The sequence below is a fragment of the Oncorhynchus masou genome, chromosome 13, assembly GCF_036934945.1.
Source record: "Oncorhynchus masou masou isolate Uvic2021 chromosome 13, UVic_Omas_1.1, whole genome shotgun sequence".
Classification (NCBI taxonomy): domain Eukaryota; kingdom Metazoa; phylum Chordata; class Actinopteri; order Salmoniformes; family Salmonidae; genus Oncorhynchus; species Oncorhynchus masou.
Genome location: NC_088224.1, coordinates 10,591,005 through 10,609,068, shown reverse-complemented (window position 1 = coordinate 10,609,068; position 18,064 = coordinate 10,591,005). Strand labels below are relative to the sequence as shown.

At 48.6% G+C, this 18,064-nt stretch overlaps 1 protein-coding gene across 7 annotated transcripts in view; it reads left to right on the top strand.

Annotated features, from left to right (window-relative positions):
• The window catches only part of LOC135551714 (zinc finger protein 40-like), a 98,867-nt gene that overhangs the window by 55,842 nt on the left and 24,961 nt on the right, over window positions 1-18,064 (top strand). For 6 of the 7 annotated variants that reach the window (XM_064982902.1, XM_064982905.1, XM_064982904.1 and 3 more), the window contains one exon: window positions 9,937-9,993. The exons of the other annotated variant lie outside the window; for it this stretch is intronic. In XM_064982902.1, coding sequence (XP_064838974.1) covers window positions 9,937-9,993 — 57 coding nt within the window. The remainder of the gene's footprint in view (window positions 1-9,936; window positions 9,994-18,064) is intronic. 7 annotated transcript variants of the gene reach the window in all.

Sequence of the window (18,064 nt, the reverse complement as noted above, 5' to 3'; positions counted from 1 at the left end):
ACAAACATTACCATAATGATGCTGCTATTTGGAGCCTACCAGGGGAGCTAGCAAACTGGCCAGCTCCCAAATGTGTCCCAAATAGCTGCCTATTCCCTACATAGTGCTCTATGGGCCCTGGTCATAGTGCTCTATGGGCCCTGGTCGTAGGTTGCAATTTTGGATGCAGACATTAATGAACCCATCTGCAATGCTGTCTGCTCTGCTGCCCAGCCCACTGGGATTGTGCTCCATTGTTGATCTCAACACACATATGCAAAGCACACATGGATGTACTTGATTGGCGTGGTGTCCATGGCTCGTCCCCAGAAGGACAGAGCATGCTGTTGACCTGAGCTAAATGTGTTACTGCCTGGCAGGCAGGCAACAGGGGAGATGAGCCTGGTGGTAATCTGTCAGGCAACAGGGGAGATGAGCCTGGTGGTAATCTGGCTGACAGGGGCAGGCAACAGGGGAGGTGAGCCTGGTGGTAATCTGGCAGGCAACAGGGGAGGTGAGCCTGGTGGTAATCTGGTTGACAGGGGCAGGCAACAGGGGAGGTGAGCCTGGTGGTAATCTGGCAGGCAACAGGGGAGATGAGCCTGGTGGTAATCTGGCTGACAGGGGCAGGCAACAGGGGAGGTGAGCCTGGTGGTAATCTGGCAGGCAACAGGGGAGGTGAGCCTGGTGGTAATCTGGCAGGCAACAGGGGAGATGAGCCTGGTAGTAATCTGGCAGGCAACAGGGGAGGTGAGCCTGGTGGTAATCTGGCAGGCAACAGGGGAGGTGAGCCTGGTGGTAATCTGGTTGACAGGGGCAGGCAACAGGGGAGGTGAGCCTGGTAGTAATCTGGCAGGCAACAGGGGAGGTGAGCCTGGTGGTAATCTGGCAGGCAACAGGGGAGGTGAGCCTGGTGGTAATCTGGCAGGCAACAGGGGAGGTGAGCCTGGTGGTAATCTGGTTGACAGGGGCAGGCAACGAGGGAGGTGAGCCTGCTGGTAATCTTGCAGGCAACGGGGGAGTTGAGCCTGGTGGTAATCTGGCAGGCAACGAGGGAGGTGAGCCTGGCGGTAATCTGGCAGGCAACGAGGGAGGTGAGCCTGGTGGTAATCTGGCAGGCAACGAGGGAGGTGAGCCTGGTGGTAATCTGGTTGACAGGGGCAGGCAACGAGGGAGGTGAGCCTGGTGGTAATCTGGCAGGCAACAGGGGAGGTGAGCCTGGTGGTAATCTGGCAGGCAACAGGGGAGGTGAGCCTGGTGGTAATCTGGCAGGCAACAGGGGAGGTGAGCCTGGTGGTAATCTGGCAGGCAACGAGGGAGGTGAGCCTGGCGGTAATCTGGCAGGCAACGAGGGAGGTGAGCCTGGTGGTAATCTGGCAGGCAACGAGGGAGGTGAGCCTGGTGGTAATCTGGCAGGCAACAGGGGAGGTGAGCCTGGTGGTAATCTGGCAGGCAACAGGGGAGGTGAGCCTGGTGGTAATCTGTCTGACAGGGGCAGGCAACCGGGGAGGTGAGGATGCGGGTAGCGGGGGCTGCCTCTAACGGGTAGCGGGGTCTTTTCCAGGTGTTCCCTGTATTATGTGGGTTCACTCCTCTGATTTATAATGGAATTAAATTAGCTGTCATGCTGACTGATAGTAACCCTGTTTTATTGAAGAAATTGAACCAGACCTATTTTAATTAGGCGGAGCGACACCGCTGTCCTCCTTTAGAACGTGTTTGGACAAGGAATCCGGTGTTCGACAAAGGAATCTCTTTAAATTCATTGGTGTCAGGTGGCTAAATGGGCTCCTCCGTGTTGAGGCTGTGTTTCATGTCCTCACTAACACGCAGGCGTTCATAGTAGCACAGTCACGTGCACGTTTCGCATGTGGCGCTTATGACGCCATTTTTCATCTATAGAAACCAGCTTAACCACATTCCACCACACCCTGAGGCGAGCGGACAGGGAAGCTATGCAGTCTGCAATGAGGAGCAGGCTTCCTGGTTGTCATGGTAGCGCCAACGATGAGACTCGTCCTAGGCCTACGGCTCTGCAAGACAACCCACACCCAGCCCCTCCCACCACCGATCTGATCCACAGATATAATCACGTTGCCTGAATCTACAGCCATCCATCCCACGCCTCTACAGCCATCCATCCCACGCCTTACAGCCATCCATCCCACGCCTCTACAGCCATCCATCCCACGCCTCTACAGCCATCCATCCATCCCACGCCTCTACAGCCATCCATCCATCCCACGCCTCTACAGCCATCCATCCATCCCACGCCTCTACAGCCATCCATCCCACGCCTCTACAGCCATCCATCCCACGCCTCTACAGCCATCCATCCATCCCACGCCTCTACAGCCATCCATCCATCCCAAGCCTCTACAGCCATCCATCCCACGCCTCTACAGCCATCCATCCCACGCCTCTACAGCCATCCATCCCACGCCTCTACAGCCATCCATCCCACGCCTCTACAGCCATCCATCCCACGCCTCTACAGCCATCCATCCATCCCACGCCTCTACAGCCATCCATCCCACGCCTCTACAGCCATCCATCCCACGCCTCTACAGCCATCCAGCCATCCATCCCACGCCTCTACAGCCATCCATCCCACGCCTCTACAGCCATCCATCCCACGCCTCTACAGCCATCCATCCCACTACAGCCATCCATCCCACGCCTCTACAGCCATCCATCCCACGCCTCTACAGCCATCCATCCATCACGCCTCTACAGCCATCCATCCCACGCCTACAGCCATCCATCCATCCCACGCCTCTACAGCCATCCATCCCACGCCTCTACAGCCATCCATCCCACGCCTCTACAGCCATCCATCCCACGCCTCTACAGCCATCCATCCCACGCCTCTACAGCCATCCATCCCACGCCTCTACAGCCATCCATCCACGCCTCTACAGCCATCCATCATGCCTCTACAGCCATCCATCCCATGCCTCTACAGCCATCCATCCCACGCCTCTACAGCCATCCATCCCACGCTCTACCATCCATCCCCACGCCTCTACAGCCATCCATCCCACGCCTCTACAGCCATCCATCCATCATCCATCCATCCCTCTCAGCCATCCATCCCACTCCTCTACAGCCATCCATCCATCCCACGCCTCTACAGCCATCCATCCCACTCCTCTACAGCCATCCATCCCACGCCTCTACAGCCATCCATCCCACGCCTCTACAGCCATCCATCCCACGCCTCTACAGCCATCCATCCATCCCACGCCTCTACAGCCATCCATCCCACGCCTCTACAGCCATCCATCCACGCCTCTACAGCCAGCCCCAGCCATCTACAGCCATCCATCCCACGCCTCTACAGCCATCCATCCCATGCCTCTACAGCCATCCATCCCACACCTCTACAGCCATCCATCCCAATCCTCTACAGCCATCCCATCCCATGCCTCTTCAGCCATCCATCCCACGCCTCTACAGCCATCCATCCCACGCCTCTACAGCCATCCATCCCACGCCTCTACAGCCATCCATCCCATCCCATGCCTCTACAGCCATCCATCCCACGCCTCTACAGCCATCCATCCCACTCCTCTACAGCCATCCATCCCACGCCTCTACAGCCATCCATCCCCTCCTCTACAGCCATCCATCCCATGCCTCTACAGCCATCCATCCCACTCCTCTACAGCCATCCATCCCATGCCTCTACAGCCATCCATCCCACGCCTCTACAGCCATCCATCCCACGCCTCTACAGCCATCCATCCCACGCCTCTACAGCCATCCATCCCACGCCTCTACAGCCATCCATCCATCCCACGCCTCTACAGCCATCCATCCATCCCACGCCTCTACAGCCATCCATCCCACGCCTCTACAGCCATCCATCCCACGCCTCTACAGCCATCCATCCATCCCACGCCTCTATAGCCATCCATCCCACGCCTCTACAGCCATCCATCCCACTCCTCTACAGCCATCCATCCCATGCCTCACAGCCATCCAGCCATCCATCCATCCCATGCCTCTACAGCATCCATACAGCCATCCATCCCATGCCTCTACAGCCATCCATACAGCCATCCATCCCATGCCTCTACAGCCATCCATCCCACGCCTCTATAGTCATCCATCCCATGCCTCTACAGCCATCCATCCATCCCACGCCTCTACAGCCATCCATCCCACGCCTCTACAGCCATCAACCCATGCCTCTACAGCCATCCATCCCATCCCATCATCCCACATGCCTCTACAGCCATCCATCCATCCCACGCCTCTACAGCCATCCATCCATCCCACGCCTCTACAGCCATCCATCCCACGCCTCTACAGCCATCCATCCATCCCACGCCTCTACAGCCATCCATCCCACGCCTCTACAGCCATCCATCCCACGCCTCTACAGCCATCCATCCCACTCCTCTACAGCCATCCATCCCACAGCCATCCATCCCACGTCTCTACATCCATCCATCCCACGCCATCCATCCCACGCCTCTACAGCCATCCATCCCAAGCCTCTACAGCCATCCATCCATCCCACGCCTCTACAGCCATCCATCCATCCCAAGCCTCTACAGCCATCCATCCATCCCACGCCTCTACAGCCATCCATCCATCCCACGCCTCTACAGCCATCCATCCCACGCCTCTACAGCCATCCATCCATCCCACGCCTCTACAGCCATCCATCCATCCCACGCCTCTATAGCCATCCATCCATCACACACTCACACCAGTACCACCACCAGTACCACTAAAACAATACCACCAGTACCACTAAAACAATACCACCAGTACCACTAAAACAATACCACCAGTACCACTAAAACAATACCACCAGTACCACCACCTGTACCACCACCAGTACCACCACCAGTACCACTAAAACAATGTTGAACCTCCCTTTAAATCCCAGTCACGAATCAGACATGTGTCCCAAATGGCATCCTGTACCCTATATACAGTGCCTTGCGAAAGTATTCGGCCCCCTTGAACTTTGCGACCTTTTGCCACATTTCAGGCTTCAAACATAAAGATATAAAACTGTATTTTTTTGTGAAGAATCAACAACAAGTGGGACCTGAATCCAATCGAGAATCTGTGGAAAGAACTGAAAACTGCTGTTCACAAATACTCTCCATCCAACCTCACTGAGCTCGAGCTGTTTTGCAAGGAGGAATGGGAAAAAATTTCAGTCTCTCGATGTGCAAAACTGATAGAGACATACCCCAAGCGACTTACAGCTGTAATCGCAGCAAAAGGTGGCGCTACAAAGTATTAACTTAAGGGGGCTGAATAATTTTGCACGCCCAATTTTTCAGTTTTTGATTTGTTAAAAAAGTTTGAAATATCCAATAAATGTCGTTCCACTTCAAGGTTGTGTCCCACTTGTTGTTGAATACTTTCGCATGGCACTGTAGTTCACTACTTTAGACCGGACCAAATGGCACCCTATACCCTATATAGTGCACTACTTTAGACCAAGACCAAATGGCACCCTATACCCTATATAGTACACTACTTTAGACCAAGACCAAATGGCACCCTATACCCTATATAGTACACTACTTTAGACCAAGACCAAATGGCACCCTATACCCTATATAGTGCACTACTTTAGACCAGGACCAAATGGCACCCTATATAGTGCACTACTTTAGTCCAGGACCAAATGGCACCCTATATAGTGCACTACTTTAGTCCAGGACCAAATGGCACCCTATAGTGCACTACTTTTGACCCGAGCCCTATGGGGAATAGGGTGCCATTGGGGCCGGATCACATGGTTCAGATTATTGTGTTCATCTGTTCATTGACAGTTTGACATTCAGCGTTTTATTTGGTAGGTTTTATTAACTTGTATTTTCTCCCCGGGGGGAATCTACTGACAATAACAAATAAACCCTTAGTCACCCCTCCCTCGTGAAACCCTTAGTCAACCTGACATGTCACACATCACGTGGTAAAAGGCTCTTCTGAAAACCTGGTGCCTTTTAATAACAACACACAGTAAAAACAACAGTGGCTAAGCACCCTATTCCCTATATAGTGCACTACTTTTGACCAGGGGCCTATAGGACTGGTCATGTGCTCTGGTGAAAACTATTGTACTATGTAGGGAATAGGGTACCATTTGGGATGCTACAGGGCCTCCCTCCCTGCCTCTCCGTGATCCAGAGGCTGTGGTGCTCTGTACTGGGCGGACCAGCTTGGACTTAATGCTTGTTTATCAGCAGGAGGAGATTGTGGTCCTGTTGGTGGGTTGTTATGGAATGTGTGGGTTGTTATGGAATGTGTGGGATGATATGGAATGTGTGGGTTGTTATGGAATGTGTGGGTTGTTATGGAATGTGTGGGTTGTTATGGAATGTGTGGGTTGTTATGGAATGTGTGGGTTGTTATGGAATGTGTGGGTTGTTATGGAATGTGTGGGTTGTTTTGGAATGTGTGGGTTGTTTTAGAATGTGTGGGTTGTTTTGGAATGTGTGGGTTGTTTTGGAATGTGTGGGTTGTTTTGGAATGTGTGGGTTGTTATGGAATGTGTGGGTTGTTATGGAATGTGTGGGTTGTTTTGGAATGTGTGGGTTGTTTTAGAATGTGTGGGTTGTTTTGGAATGTGTGGGTTGTTTTAGAATGTGTGGGTTGTTTTGGAATGTGTGGGTTGTTTTGGAATGTGTGGGTTGTTTTGGAATGTGTGGGTTGTTATGTAAAGTGTGGGTTGCTGTGTTTTCTGCAGGGAGATTCTTTGTGTTCCTTCCGTCAGGCAGGCAGACAGCGCTGGGGTGGGGGGGGCGGGGTTCTATTATATCATCTACGGCGTGTGCCAGAGAGGGAGGCAGAGGGAGAGACACACAGAGAGGGACACAGAGAGGGAGAGAGGTAGAGACACACACAGAGAGAGAGACACACAGAGAGACAGAGAGAGAGAGAGAGAGAGAGGTAGAGACACACACAGAGAGACACAGAGAGAGAGAGAGAGAGGTAGAGACACACAGAGAGAGAGACACACAGAGAGAGACACAGAGAGAGAGGTAGAGACACACAGAGAGAGAGACACACACAGAGACACACATGGAGAGAGGGAGAGACACACACAGAGAGACACGCACAGAGAGACGCGCACAGAGAGACGCGCACAGAGAGACGCACAGAGAGAGAGAGAGAGAGAGGGAGAGACACAGAGAGACACACAGAGAGAGAGAGACACACACAGAGACACACATAGAGAGAGGGAGAGACATGCACAGAGACACGCACAGAGAGACGCGCACAAAGAGAGACACACAGAGAGACACACACACACACAGAGAGACACGCACAGAGAGAGGGAGAGACACACAGAGAGACACACACAGAGAGAGACACACACAAAGAAATGCGCACAGAGACACACACAAGGGTGTGGCTGGAGTAATACTCAGAGGATGACATAATGTACTGACCTCCCCGGCTTCTTCACAGAACAACACGTTTTCAACCAGACAACATTTTATTCCACCCCTCTATGGCCTGTAGGTACCATCCCAGGGCCTTCAGGGCTGGTTTGGCTGTTTATTTTAAATGTGAAGGAAGAGGAATGGGGGTTGTTGTTCATGTGTTCGTAATGGAGGGGACAGGAAATATACTGCTGTTCTGTTTGTGTGTGTCGCTGTTCTGTTACCTGTTTGTGTGTGTCGCTGTTCTGGTACCTGTTTGTGTGTGTGTGTCGCTGTTCTGGTACCTGTGTGTGTGTCGCTGTTCTGGTACCTGTGTGTGTGTCGCTGTTCTGGTACCTGTTTGTGTGTGTCACTGTTCTGGTACCTGTGTGTGTGTCACTGTTCTGGTACTTGTGTGTGTGTCACTGTTCTGGTACCTGTTTATGTGTGTGTCGCTGTTCTGGTACCTGTTTGTGTGTGTGTCGCTGTTCTGGGACCTGTGTGTGTGTCGCTGTTCTGGTACCTGTTTGTGTGTGTCGCTGTTCTGGTACCTGTTTGTGTGTGTCGCTGTTCTGGGACCTGTGTGTGTGTCGCTGTTCTGGTACCTGTTTGTGTGTGTGTGTGTCGCTGTTCTGGTACCTGTTTGTGTGTGTCGCTGTTCTGGGACCTGTGTGTGTGTCGCTGTTCTGGTACGTGTGTGTGTCGTTGTTCTGGTACCTGTGTGTGTCGTTGTTCTGGTACCTGTGTGTGTCGCTGTTCTGGTACCTGTGTGTGTCGCTGTTCTGGTACCTGTTTGTGTGTGTCGCTGTTCTGGGACCTGTGTGTGTGTGTGTGTGTGTGTGTCGCTGTTCTGGTACCTGTGTGTGTGTCGCTGTTCTGGTACCTGTGTGTGTGTCGCTGTTCTGGTACCTGTTTGTGTGTGTCACTGTTCTGGGACCTGTGTGTGTGTCGCTGTTCTGGTACCTGTTTGTGTGTGTGTGTCGCTGTTCTGGTACCTGTTTGTGTGTGTGTGTCGCTGTTCTGGGACCTGTGTGTGTGTGTGTGTCGCTGTTCTGGTACCTGTTTGTGTGTGTGTGTCGCTGTTCTGGTACCTGTTTGTGTGTGTCGCTGTTCTGGTACCTGTTTGTGTGTGTCGCTGTTCTGGTACCTGTGTGTGTGTGTGTGTGTCGCTGTTCTGGTACCTGTTTGTGTGTGTCGCTGTTCTGGTACCTGTTTGTATGCGTTAAATATGTGCATCTTTCCCTTTCAAGACGTTTTGATACATGGGCTCCAATATGATACAGGAACGGAATGTTTTAATTTGAAAGGATTTAGTGTGATTGTACTCAAACACATTTATTTACATTTAAACCTGCTGCTGCTGAACGATCTGAGCTGGGTCAGTCTGAGCGTGTGTGTGTGTGTGTGTGTGTGTGTGTGTGTGCTAGCACCTGATCAGAGCCATAAGGGAGACTAGACACCCCCCCACCATCAGATTAGGGGATGGGGGTAATGCAGCCCGTGTTGTTTGTTTTTTGTCCGCCCACTTTGCTTTTGAAATCACCAGTTGCATCACCGCCTGGTATGACGACTGCTCGGCATCTGACAGCAAGGCACTACAGAGGTGCGTACAGCCTATTACATCACTGGGGCCGAGCTTCCTGACATCCAGGACTTATATTCTAGGGGGTGTCAGAGGAAGGCCCCAAAGTCCAGTCACCCAAGTCATAGACTGTTCTCTCTGCTACCTCACGGCAAGCGGTACCGGAGCGCCAAGTCTAGGACCAAAAGGCTCCTTAACAGCTTCTACCCATTAGGCTGTACCCTACTAATAGCTGTACAATGTAGTCGTAGGACTATTAGACTATAGTCTACTAATAGCTAGACCAACTGAACACGTGGGAGATTCTGGAGCAGCGCCTGAGACAGTGTTTTTCCATCAACAAAGTGGAAGAATGGTGTCATATCCCTCCCACAGAGTTCCAGACACTTGTAGAATCTATGCCAAAGCTCATTGAAGCTGTTCTGGTGACCCGTGCTGGCCCAACGCCCTATTAAGACACTTTATGTAGGCTGTTTCATTTTGGGAGGGGGGGGGGGGCAGTTACCTGTGGATCGCCTTCGAAGCCCATCTTAACAATAATTAGAGTTAAATTAGCACAAAGTATTAATTTGTTTGCCCTCTACCATTTATCATTCATCTGCTGTGGAATTGATGAAGCATTTTCTCTCAACACTGTATGTGTAGCAAATACCACCTTATTTCCCCCTGAGGTGCACTATTTTTGACCAGGACCTATAGGTGAAAAGTGATGCACTATGTAGGGAATAGGGTGCCATTTGGGATGTATCCTATGTGTGCTGTGCCTCGTAGTGATGGATTTCTCCGTTGTCCTCCATGGAAGAATGTCTGTTTCTTTAGGAGAATACAAACAACGCCAGTGTGGGAAGCATCGTCTGTATCGATAGCTACTTTCTACATTTTGCCTCTCTGGGTAATTTGCCTTGTGTTCCAATGATTTGTTTCTCTGTGCTGGAAACCAACGGTTCTCCTCTTTTTTTGTGTGTGTTGCAGATAAAATCGAAGAAGCACAGAAAGAACTGAAAGATCCCAAAGCCAGTGCACAGAAAGGTAATATTTCTTATCAATGGGTCTCCCAAGTGGCGCAGCGGTCTTAGTCTCTATTGCAGTGCTTGAGGCGTCACTACAGACCCAGGTTCGACCCATGAGGGTCTTCCGGGTCGGGGGGTTTGGCCGGCCGGGATGTCCGTGTCCCGTCACGCTCTAGCGACTCCTGTGGGGGGCCGGGCGCATTGCACGCTGACACGGTCGCCAGGTGTACGGCGTTTCCTCCGACACATTGGTGAGCAGTGTGTCAAGAAGCAGTGCGGCTTGGCATTGTCGTGTTTCGGAGGACGCACAGCTCTCGACCTTCGCCTCTCCTGAGTCCGTACGGGAGTTGCAGCGATGGGACAAGACTGTAACTACCAATTTGATACCAGGAAATTGTGGAGATAAAGTTATATATATATATTTTTTTTTTAAATGTTTATGTTTAATGAGTAGCGTTTAAATGCTTATCAATGAGTAGCGTTCAAAGGTTATTCATGGAATGCTTTCACTTTGAACAGACTAAGTGTATGTGAGAGGGATTTATTTTCCTCTTGTATTCACAGTAACTCAGTCTTTTATGAAGAACGTACCGTGCCATTTTTACGTACTACTGCAATTGCTGGTGTCCTGTGGGAAAACCCCGGAAGTTTCCTATCTTACCTCTTAATTGGACAAAGTATTTGTTCTCTGTGTGGTGTGTCAGCAGAGTCCAGTCATTTCATACATAATGGAAAAAAGCACCTGGATGTTTTCCGTCTGCGTTTCCTCAAGCAGTCGCTATCCTATCGGTCCTGGTCAAAAGGAGTGCACTTCACAGGGAATAGGGTGGCATTTCGGATGTCGTCAGCTTGGTTTTAGTCAGGAGATCTTTTGTCCTCTCATGTTAACTATACCTTGAGGGAGCCTAAGTCCAGCCTAAATACATGTGATATACAGTAGCCTAAATACATGTGATATACAGTAGCCTAAATACATGTGATATACAGTAGCCTAAATACATGTGATATACAGTAGCCTAAATACATGTGATATACAGTAGCCTAAATACATGTGATATACAGTCGCCTAAATACACGTGATATACAGTAGCCTAAATACACGTGATATACAGTAGCCTAAATACATGTGATATACAGTAGCCTAAATACACGTGATATACAGTAGCCTAAATACACGTGATATACAGTAGCCTAAATACATGTGATATACAGTAGCCTAAATACACGTGATATACAGTAGCCTAAATACATGTGATATACAGTAGCCTAAATACATGTGATATACAGTCGCCTAAATACATGTGATATACAGTAGCCTAAATACACTTGATATACAGTAGCCTAAATACATGTGATATACAGTAGCCTAAATACACGTGATATACAGTAGCCTAAATACACGTGATATACAGTAGCCTAAATACATGTGATATACAGTCGCCTAAATACATGTGATATACAGTAGCCTAAATACATGTGATATACAGTCGCCTAAATACACGTGATATACAGTAGCCTAAATACACGTGATATACAGTAGCCTAAATACATGTGTTATACAGTAGCACATCAATGTACCAGACATACAGTGCATTCAGATACTTGTCCTGAAGTCACTCCTGTGTTGTCTTGGCTGTGTGCTGAGGGTTGTTGTCCTGTTGAAAGTTGAACCGCCGCCCCAGTCTGAGGTCTTGAGAGCCCTGGAGCAGGTTTTCATCAAGGATCTCTGTACTTTGCACCATTCACCTTTCCCTAGATCCTGACTTGTCTCCCGGTTGCTGCCGCTGAAAAACATCTCCACAGAATGATGCTGCCACCACCATGATTCACCATAGGGATGGTGCCAGGTTTCCTCCAGACGTGAAGCTTGGCATTCAGGCCATATAATCTAGTTCCTCATGGTTTGAGGGTCCTTTAGGTGCGTTTTGGCAAACTCCAAGCGGGCTGTCATGTGCCTTTTACTGAAGAATGACTTCTGTCTGGCCACTCTACTGTAAAGGCCTGATTAGTGGAGTGTTGCAGAGATGGTTGTCCTTCTGGAAGATTCTCCTATCGCCACAGAGGAACTATTGAGCTCTGTCAGATTTACCATCAGGTTCTTGGTCACCTCCCTCTGTTTGGTCGGGCGGCCAGCTCTAGGAAGTGTCTTGGTTGTTCCGAACTTCTTCTATTTAAGAATGATGGAGGCCACTGTGTTCTTGGGGAAATTCAATGCTACAGAATTTTTTGGGGTGCCCTTCCCCAAATCTGTGCCTCGACACAATCCTGTCTCGGCGTTCTATGGACAATTCCTTTGACCTCATGGCTTGGTTTTTGCTCTGACATGCGCTGTCAACTGTGGAACCTTATATAGACAGGTGTGTGCCTTTCCAAATTATGTTCAATCAATTAAACTTACCCCAGGTGGATTCCAATCAAGTTGTAGATACATCTCAAGGATGATCAATGGAAACAGGATGCACCTGAGCTGAATTTTGAGTCTCATAGCAAAGGGTGTGAATAATTATGTAAATTAAGGTATTGCTGTTTTTTTGTGTTTTTTTTTTATACATTTGCAAAAATTACAAAAACCTTGTCGCTTTGTCATTGTGTGTAGATTGATTTGGAGAAAAAAATTGTATTTAATCCATTTTAGAATAAAGCTGCAACGTAATAAAATGTTAAAAAAAGTCAAGGGGTCTGAATACTTCCCCACTGTACCCTACGTCAGTCAACTCAGCGTCCCCACTGTACCCTACGTCAGTCAACTCAGCGTTTTCTTGTTTTCTGCATTATGAATGCAACAAACGTTTTAATTGGTCAATCACAGTAGTCATGAGGCGGACTAATGCAAAGGCATGTTTACTTGCGTGGATTATGCTCACGGTAGACAAACAGAGAGATGTACTGGTCAGATGGTCCTATGGTCCAGTTTCTTTGAACTAGTCGATATAGGATTGCATCCCCAATGGCACCCTATGCCCTATGTAGGTGTGCACTATTTTTGACCACCAGGACCAATGGGACTCTGGTCAAAAGTAATGCGCTATTTAGGTTATCGTGTGCTGTTTGGGACATTGCCATAGTCTAAATATGTTCTCCTGCCTGCCTTGAAGTCTGTAAGGCTGTGTTCCTTAGCTTGGAAGCTCAGTGTGAGTATGCCAAGGAGATTACTAGACTTGGAGGGTTTCCGGTGTTTCCTCTATCCCATTAAATCCCCCTGATCCCCCTACACAGGATGTATCCCACACGGCACCCTATTCCCTTATTTTAGTGCACTACTTTCAACCAGGGCCTATAGGGATCTGGTAAAAAGTAGTGCACTACATAGGGAATAGGTTGCTGTATGGGATACACTTGTAGAAAAGCCTCGTCTTCCAGGTTTTTACCATAGATCAGAAGGCACTGCTTCTTCAGTGCTGGAAATGGCCCCTTGTGAGAGAGCTATTTTCTGACCTGCTAATGAAGTGTACTGTGATGTAACAGTTCTTGTAAAGAACATGATGTGATTGATGGTGGACAGGGTTATAGCTCTGAACCCAGCCCTGAGCTTACCTGATTCAACAATACCCTGAGAACTAGGATGAACCACTCCTTACCTCATCTCACATGAATCTCAGAAACGCCCATCTTTATTTATAGACTGTATAAGCTTGCTCTGACTGTTTCTCCCTTTTGACTGAGGTTGGTTGGGGTTATGTGTTGAAGGGAGAGGATTCGGATCTAACAATATATAGAATACCTAAATCCCCTCTGCAAATACACCAGCTGATGATGTCACCTGGCCTGTCAATCACAGGTTAACCCCCCCCCCCCCCCCCTGGAAAGGCCCTGTTAAAGGCAACTTTACTCTATCAATAGGTGTTGCTATACCTGGACGCTATGACACATCTTTTCTTCATTTCTGAATGGCCACGGTTCTTTCTTCACTTTCAGTCATTTTCCCCCTTGCATTCTAACTCACAGCCATTCTGTTATTATATATGATGAGATATTAATATAATAATATATGTGACTATTATAGTAGTCCCATGTAACATTCCAGTATAGTTCATATCAGCTAAAGCACGGTTGGTAATGAAGCACATTTATCACAAGTGCAGATAAGTGATTTATAAGCTCATTAATTTATAAAACCAAATGTAACTTAGGGCCAATATACACTGCTCAAAAAAATAAAGGGAACACTTAAACAACATAATATAACTCCAAGTCAATCACACTTCTGTGAAATCAAACTGTCCACTTAGGAAGCAATACTGATTGACAATAAATTTCACATGCTGTTGTGCAAATGGAATAGACAACAGGTGGAAATTATAGGCAATTAGCAAGACACCCCAATTAAAGGAGTGGATCTGCAGGTGGTGACCACAGACCACTTCTCAGTTCCTATGCTTCCTGGCTGATGTTTTGGTCACTTTTGAATGCTGGCGGTGCTTTCACTCTAGTGGTAGCATGAGACGGAGTCTACAACCCACACAAGTGGCTCAGGTAGTGCAGCTCATCCAGGATGGCACATCAATGCGAGCTGTAGCAAGACGGTTTTCTGTGTCTGTCAGCGTAGTGTCCAGAGCATGGAGGAGCTACCAGGAGACAGGCCAGTACATCAGGAGATGTGGAGGAGGCCGTAGGAGGGCAACAACCCAGCAGCAGGACCGCTAACTCCGCCTTTGTGCAAGGAGGAGCAGGAGGAGCACTCCCAGAGCCCTGCAAAATGACCTCCAGCACACCACAAATGTGCATGTGTCTGCTCCAACGGTCAGAAAGACTCCATGAGGGTGGTATGAGGGCCCGACGTCCACAAGTGGGGGTTGTGCTTACAGCCCAACACCGTGCAGGACGTTTGGCATTTGCCAGAGAACACCAAGATTGGCAAATTCGCCACTGGCGCCCTGTGCTCTTCACAGATGAAAGCAGGTTCACACTGAGCACGTGACAGACGTGACAGAGTATGGAGACGCCGTGGAGAACGTTGTGCTGCCTGCAACATCCTCCTGCATGACCGATGACCAACGCCCCCATTGCACCACAGACTGTCCAGGAGTTGGCGGATGCTTTAGTCCAGGTCTGGGAGGAGATCCCTCAGGAGACCATCCGCCACCTCATCAGGAGCATGCCCAGGCATTGTAGGGAGGTCATACAGGATGTGGAGGCCACACATACTACTGAGCCTCATTTTGAGTTGTTTTAAGGACATTACATCAAAGTTGGATCAGCCTGTAGTGTGGTTTTCCACTTTAATTTTGAGTGTCACTCCAAATCCAGACCTCCATGGGTTGATACATTTGATTTCCATTTATCATTTTTGTGTGATTTTGTTGTCAGCACATTCAACTATGTAAAGAAAAAAGTATTTAATAAGAATATTTCATTCATTCAGATCTAGGATGTGCTATTTTAGTGTTCCCTTTATTTCTTGAGCAGTGTATATCAGGATGTCAAGGACTAATAGGAATCTTGACGTCATTTGTGGGTAATGGGGAAATACCTTTCTTAAAGCCATGAAATCATGACAGGGTGACCACAAGGCCAGGTTTAGAGGTTCTGGGACAGCCCTCAATGGGTGTGTCCGGTTTGAACAGTAGATTCTTTATTTTGTTGGGTAACAGACTGACAGCACACCCATGGGAGAAGAACTGCAATGTGAGTTATGTGGTAACGTAGTAATAAAATGCACCTGTTGTTTCCCTGACTGTATTGGATTTTATGTATTCATATGACATGCTACTAATTAGCGCTGGTAACATTGATTAGCGCTGGTAACATTAATTAGCGCTGGTAACATTAACTAGCGCTGGTAACATTAATTAGCGCTGGTAACATTAATTAGCGCTGGTAACATTGATTAGCGCTGGTAACATTGATTAGCGCTGGTAACATTGATTAGCGCTGGTAACATTGATTAGCGCTGGTAACATTGATTAGCGCTGGTAACATTAATTAGCGCTGGTAACATTGATTAGCGCTGGTAACATTGATTAGCGCTGGTAACATTAACTAGCGCTGGTAACATTGATTAGCGCTGGTCTGCTAAATCAAATCAAATCAAATCAAATCAAATTTATTTATATAGCCCTTCGTACATCAGCTGATATCTCAAAGTGCTGTACAGAAACCCAGCCTAAAACCCCAAACAGCAAGCAATGCAGGTGTAGAAGCACGGTGGCTAGGAAAAACTCCCTAGAAAAGCCAAAACCTAGGAAGAAACCTAGAGAGGAACCAGGCTATGTGGGGTGGCCAGTCCTCTTCTGGCTGTGCCGGGTAGAGATTATAACAGAACATGGCCAAGATGTTCAAATGTTCATAAATGACCAGCATGGTCGAATAATAATAAGGCAGAACAGTTGAAACTGGAGCAGCAGCACGGCCAGGTGGACTGGGGACAGCAAGGAGTCATCATGTCAAGTAGTCCTGGGGCATGGTCCTAGGGCCGCGGTTCAGTTGAAACTGGAGCAGCAGCACGGCCAGGTGGACTGGGGACAGCAAGGAGTCATCATGTCAGGTAGTCCTGGGGCATGGTCCTAGGGCTCAGGTCCTCCGAGAGAGAGAAGGAGAGAATTAGAGAACGCACACTTAGATTCACACAGGACACCGAATTGGACAGGAGAAGTACTCCAGATATAACAAACTGACCCCAGCCCCCGACACATAAACTACTGCAGCATAAATACTGAAGGCTGAGACAGGAGGGGTCAGGAGACACTGTGGCCCCACCCGAGGACACCCCGGACAGGGCCAAACAGGAAGGATATAACCCCACCCACTATGCCAAAGCACAGCCCCCACACCACTGGAGGGATATCTTCAACCACCAACTTACCATCCTGAGACAAAGCTGAGTATAGCCCGCAAAGATCTCCGCCACGGCACAACCCAAGGGGGGCGCCAACCCAGACAGGATGACCACATCAGTGAATCAACCCACTCAGGTGACGCACCCCCTCAGGGACGGCATGAGAGAGCCCCAGCAAGCCAGTGACTCAGCCCCTGTAATAGGGTTAGAGGCAGAGAATCCCAGTGGAAAGAGGGGAACCGGCCAGGCAGAGACAGCAAGGGTGGTTCGTTGCTCCAGAGCCTTTCCGTTCACCTTCCCACTCCTGGGCCAGACTACACTCAATCATATGACCCACCCATATGACCCACTGAAGAGATGAGTCTTCAGTAAAGACTTAAATGACTTAAATGTAATGTAAATGTAACATTGATTAGCGCTGGTAACATTAATTAGCGCTGGTAACATTAATTAGCGCTGGTAACATTAATTAGCACTGGTAACATTGATTAGCGCTGGTAACATTAACTAGCGCTGGTAACATTGATTAGCGCTGGTCTGCTAAATGACTTAAATGTAATGTAAATGTAACATTGATTAGCGCTGGTAACATTGATTAGCGCTGGTAACATTAATTAGCGCTGGTAACATTGATTAGCGCTGGTAACATTGATTAGCGCTGGTAACATTAACTAGCGCTGGTAACATTGATTAGCGCTGGTAACATTGATTAGCGCTGGTCTGCTAAATGACTTAAATGTAATGTAAATGTAACATTGATTAGCGCTGGTAACATTAATTAGCGCTGGTAACATTGATTAGCGCTGGTAACATTGATTAGCGCTGGTAACATTGATTAGCGCTGGTAACATTGATTAGCGCTGGTAACATTGATTAGCGCTGGTAACATTGATTCTCTAAGTGCAATGAGGGATTGACTTCATTCCTGACTGTGTACTATAACAGGAAGAAACCTAGAGAGGAACCAGGCTCTGGCTGTGCCGGGTGGAGATTATAACAGTACGTGGCCATGTATGCATATGTAAATGTGTTTACATTACCATTGCATTAAAGGTAAATATTGGAGATCAGTATGCTTTTATTCATCTATCCTCAACTAATCCACCGCATCATATTGAAAGGGAAAAATGGTAAGGGATGTTTTGAAAAAGGAGTGGGAAAGACGAAGAGGGGAAGAGAGAGCGTGAATGAAAGGCAGAGGGTGGGAGGAAAGGGTGGGTTTTAAACATACTGTATTGACGCGTGGGCCTCAGTGGCTACAGACACACAGGAGAACTTCCAGAGCCCAAAACACAAAGCCTCATCTGTGGAGCTG